General features: G+C 31.9%; 1 protein-coding gene across 1 annotated transcript; it reads left to right on the forward strand.

The window, feature by feature from the left end:
* Nucleotides 1-1,616: 1,616 nt before the first annotated feature.
* On the forward strand, nt 1,617-3,486 carry LOC145821403 (uncharacterized). The gene is made up of 3 exons (XM_082917912.1): nt 1,617-2,135; nt 2,461-2,799; nt 3,031-3,486. Exons 1-3 carry the CDS (start codon nt 1,617-1,619, stop codon nt 3,484-3,486), a joined length of 1,314 nt encoding a protein of 437 aa, XP_082774038.1.
* The last annotated feature ends 1,216 nt before the right edge of the window (nt 3,487-4,702 follow it).

Genomic DNA, 4,702 nt, shown 5'->3' on the forward strand with positions numbered 1-4,702 from the left:
CCCCACCGCCGCCGGAGCTCGTGTTAATTGACAGAAGAGCCGTGTATACCGCAAATTGACAGAGGCTGGACGTCTCTACCATCAAGGATGGATTTGGGGAGGGGCGCGGGGGGGGGGGGGGGCGGCGGCGGCGCAGTCCCAAAAATTTAAAAAATATCATATATTATATTAAAAATTTTAAAATAATTTAAAATTATAGGAATTCGTATCCCCAAATTTTTTTTAGATAATTTTAAAATTATATAGAGTAATCCCCTAATTTTTTAAACTATTTAGAATTTTTTTTGTTGTTGAATTAGTTAACATATATAATAATCTATTTTAAATTTCATGTATATGTATTTTTTAAATTAGGTCAAGATGAAAGCAAAATTTTAGAAACTTTAGTGGGTCAAAGTATAAAATGTGAAACTTTTACAAATATATAAACTATAAGGCTTGCTGGAGAAGCTTTAAACAGAGCACTAAGATTTAAAAAAAAAAAAAAAAAACTGATCTAATTTGAGAGGCTTACTGCGATTCTGCGAAAGAGAGAGGAACAAAGAGATGAGGGATACAGAAAAGTTTTGTTGTTAGTGGCCCGGTGGAGGCTTCGTCGGAGTTATCGGCGTGGATGGTAGAACCGTGGACTCTCACTGGTAAGTTATCTGATATTCCTTCAACTTCAATGCGATGTGATTATTTTTCTTTTAGACTGAATATTATGATTGATTGTGATTTTAGACTGAATAATGTGATTATTTTGCTTTTAATTTGTTATTGGTGCGATGAAAATCTGATAATTGTTATTGGTACAATTATTAACTAAATATATATATATATATATATATTAATACTATGATTTATAGTAATTAGTAGGTACTGTGTAATTTCTTGATAATTGAATATGCTTTTAGGTTATCATTTGTTGATTTCCTCTAAGAATTTGGATAAAAATCTAAATGTTATTTTGTGTTGCCATATATTTTATGACTTTTAGGAATAGGATAGGATTATATAAGATTCTAAAAGTTTTTTTGAGAGTCTACTTACATTAAAAATATAGTGCAATAATAATAATAATTATTATTAAATTAATTGCTTTCAGGTTGTTGAATGATAATTATTGAAAGTTAAGTTAATCATAGCGAGCAAAAAAATTGATTCCTTCTTTAAGAAAAGAGGTTCTGAAAATATCGTTCAAAGTTCCACCAATAATTTTGAAACTTCAACTCTTCTGGAACGACGTCCTTTTAAACTTCCAAGAGTCGAATCTAAAGAAGTTGATACATCTTCTTTGGTGAGGGATCCGGGGTTTTGTCAACAAATATGAGATTACCCGGTATCTGAACGTGATGAGATCAGACGTGGTTATATCAAATCCGGGCCATATCAACCCAAGGCTCCGAATCAACCTTTTGAAACTGATAAGACTAGACGTTGTTTTGTAGATTCTTGGTACAAGTTATTTCCGGATTGGTTGGAATACTCTCCAACAAAAAATCGTGCATTTTTCCTTCCATGTTTTCTTTTTACTAAGCCAACTGGATGCCCTGGATCTAGTGCTTTTACGGTCAAGGGATTTTTTTTCTTGGAAGACAGTTAATGAAGGGAAGAATTGTCCTCTGTTATCACATATGGGCAAGGATCCTAACTCATCGCATATAGTTGCTGTCAAATGTTGTTGTGATTTAACAAATCAAGCGCAACATATTGAGGCAATTGTTGAAAAACAAACTTCCATACAAATTGCTAGAAATCGTTTGCGATTGAAGACCTCGATAGATATGATTAAATGGTTAACATTCCAAGCCTGTGCTTTTAGAGGTCATGATGAATGCCATGAATCTAACAACCGAGGGAATATTATTGAGTTGATAAAACTCTTGGCTTCTTATAATGAGGATGTGGCAGCAGTGGTTTTGGAAAATGATCCTCAAAATGCTTCATATCATTCCCATGGGATTCAAAAGCATATTCTTAGTATTTTCTCTGATAAGATACAAAAATTCATTTATGAGGAGATTAATGATGGGAATTTTTGCATTCTAGTTGATAAATTTGAGGATGAATCGAAAAGAGAGCAAATGGCAATTATTTTGAGATTTGTTGATAAATATGGTTTTATAAAAGAACGTTTTTTTGACATAGTTCATGTATTAGATACCACGTCGGCAACTTTGAAAGAAGAAATTTGTATTGTCCTTTCTCGTCATAACCTTAGTGTGCAAAATATTCGTGGTCAAGGATATGATGGTGCCAATAACATGTTTGGAGAATGGACTGGGTTGCAAGCTCTATTTTTGTGTTGAGTGTCCATTCACATATTATGTTCATTGTTTTGCTCATCGGCTCCAATTGGCTTTAGTAGGAGCATCTAAATAGGTTATATCTATCAATCAATTTTTCTTTTACTTGACTCAAGCAATTAATATAGTTGGCTCATCTTGCAAAAGACATGACCAATTAAGAGCTGCTTAGGCTGCAGATATTGCTGAAAAGCTTGCCATTGATGATGAATTCGAGATTGGTAAAGGAAAAAATCAGATTGGAACATTGAAACAGGCTGGAGATACTCGATGGGGTTCTCATTTGGGTTCCATTTGTAGTTTGATAAACATGTTCAATGCTACTTTTGCAGTCCTAAGAAACATAATTAATGATGGAAGCAAATCGAATCAACGAGCTGAGGCAGATGGAGTTTATGATTCCATTACATCTTTTGAGTTTGTCTTCATCTTACATTTTGTAAGGGATATCACGGAGATTACTGATAACCTTTGCCAAGCTTTGCAAAGTAAATCTCAAGATATATTAAATGTAATGCATTTGGTGTCTATAACGAAGATACTTATTCAAAAATTTAGGGAAGATGGATGGGTTCTATTGTTGGAGAAAATTAAATTATTTTCTAATGATCATGGTATACAGATTCCTGATATAAGCTGTCCTTATAAAGGAGGCTAAGGTCGGCCTCGTTCTGAAAGAGATCAGCTCATCGTGGAACATCATTTTCAAGTTTATATTTTTATGGTTACAATTGATTCTCAGTTACAAGAATTAAACAATAGGTTCAAGGAAGGTGTAATGGAATTGCTTTTTCTTAGCTCAGCTTTGGATCCTAAGGATGGTTATAGATCATTCAAACTTGAGGATATTTGCAATCTTGCAAATAAATTTTATCCCATGGATTTCTCCGAGCAAGAAAATTTGCATTTGAAGTATCAATTGGAAAACTATAAGCTTAATATTTCCATACTTCCCGAGTTTCAGAAACTGTCAACCATTTCTGAGTTGTGTCAAATGTTGGCAAAAACAAAAAAGTCAACAAGTTATCCTCTTATTGATAGATTGATTCGTCTTGTATTGACTTTACCTGTTTCAACTGCTACATTGAAATGTGCATTTTCAGCTATGAAACTCGTTAAGTCTAAATTGCGTAATAGGACGGAAGATGGTTTTCTGGCTAGTTACTTGATTACGTATATTGAAAAAGACATTGCTTAAGGATTTGATGTAGGCTCTATCATTCATGCTTTTGATATTATGAAAGAGCGTCAAGCTCAATTGAAGATGCCTAATTTTAGTAAATAAATGCATATGGAAATAGTTACTACTTTTTGTAAGTGAATATGGGCAAAAAAATATTCTCAATTGTATGATCATCTTTTGGTACTCAACTATGTTGACAAGGAATATATAGTTCAATATTTATTATAATATTATTGATTTTTTTTCATCTTAATAGAAATTGGTATTGAACTTCAAATTTTATTAGTTAGAGGTTAAACGTACTTTGGCACCCCCAAAGTCATAATCCTAGATCCGTCCCTATTACCATGGCTCTCATTGAACCCTAACTTCAAATCAAATGATGAATTTGAAGCTTTTGGGAAGAAATAATTGACAGACAGAGAGAAATTGATCGATTGGGAGAGAAAGTGAAGGACATACATTGTGAGGTTGTGCGAAGTCACGCAATCAATCAAGGCAATGCTCGAAGTCATGCGATCAATCAAGGCAATGCACAATTGATTGGGAGAGAAAATGAATGACATACATACCTTTGAATAACTTCTCCGAATGAGAACATGCCTCAAACAGACTCGAACGGAGAGAGAGAGAGAGAGAGAGAGAGAGAGAGAGAGAGAGAGGGTTTGGGGCAAAAATAGGTATAGATTTTGGATAGATGGTTGAAAGTTGTTTTTTTTTTTTTTTATATTTTTAATGTGTAAAAGATGTGAGAGATGATATGGCTTAAAATGAGTTAAAAATTAAAAAATGACTTTTAACCATCTTTGCAAAATTGCCATGGAGTGTGGTGAATGGGGCTTAAAATAATGTTTTTGGCCTTTTTGTTTTTGTTTTTGTTTTTTTTAAGTTATTGTAAGTTTTTAAATATTTTAAATAAATTTTTTTTTTACTTTTCAAATTCAAATAATTTACATATATGTAGAAGGAAAATATTATTTAATTTTCTAAAAAAATTACTAAATTCAAAAAATATAAAATTTATACATTTTCATATATATTATATTTTTTTACAAATATTTTATTAGATTAGGCACATCTAAAAAGTTTTTAAAAAATTAAATTATTAAAAGAAGAGAAAATATCAAATCAAGGTAATTTTGAAAAAAAATAATTACAAATTAGTGAGAAGCAAAATTGAGCATTATCACCCTTTAATAATAATTCATTATATAGAAAGAATGTTGAAATT

This window comes from Camellia sinensis, chromosome 3, assembly GCF_055761805.1.
Source record: "Camellia sinensis isolate YWXY chromosome 3, ASM5576180v1, whole genome shotgun sequence".
NCBI classification, from domain to species: domain Eukaryota; kingdom Viridiplantae; phylum Streptophyta; class Magnoliopsida; order Ericales; family Theaceae; genus Camellia; species Camellia sinensis.

Coding starts and splice junctions, on each gene's coding strand:
- LOC145821403 (XM_082917912.1), top strand. CDS start 1,617: ATGGGCAAGGATCCTAACTCATCGCATATAGTTGCTGTCAAATGTTGT. Junction 2,136..2,460: donor GTTTTTTTGACATAGTTCAT/GTATTAGATACC, acceptor AGAGCTGCTTAG/GCTGCAGATATTGCTGAAAA. Junction 2,800..3,030: donor AATCTCAAGATATATTAAAT/GTAATGCATTTG, acceptor ATTGATTCTCAG/TTACAAGAATTAAACAATAG.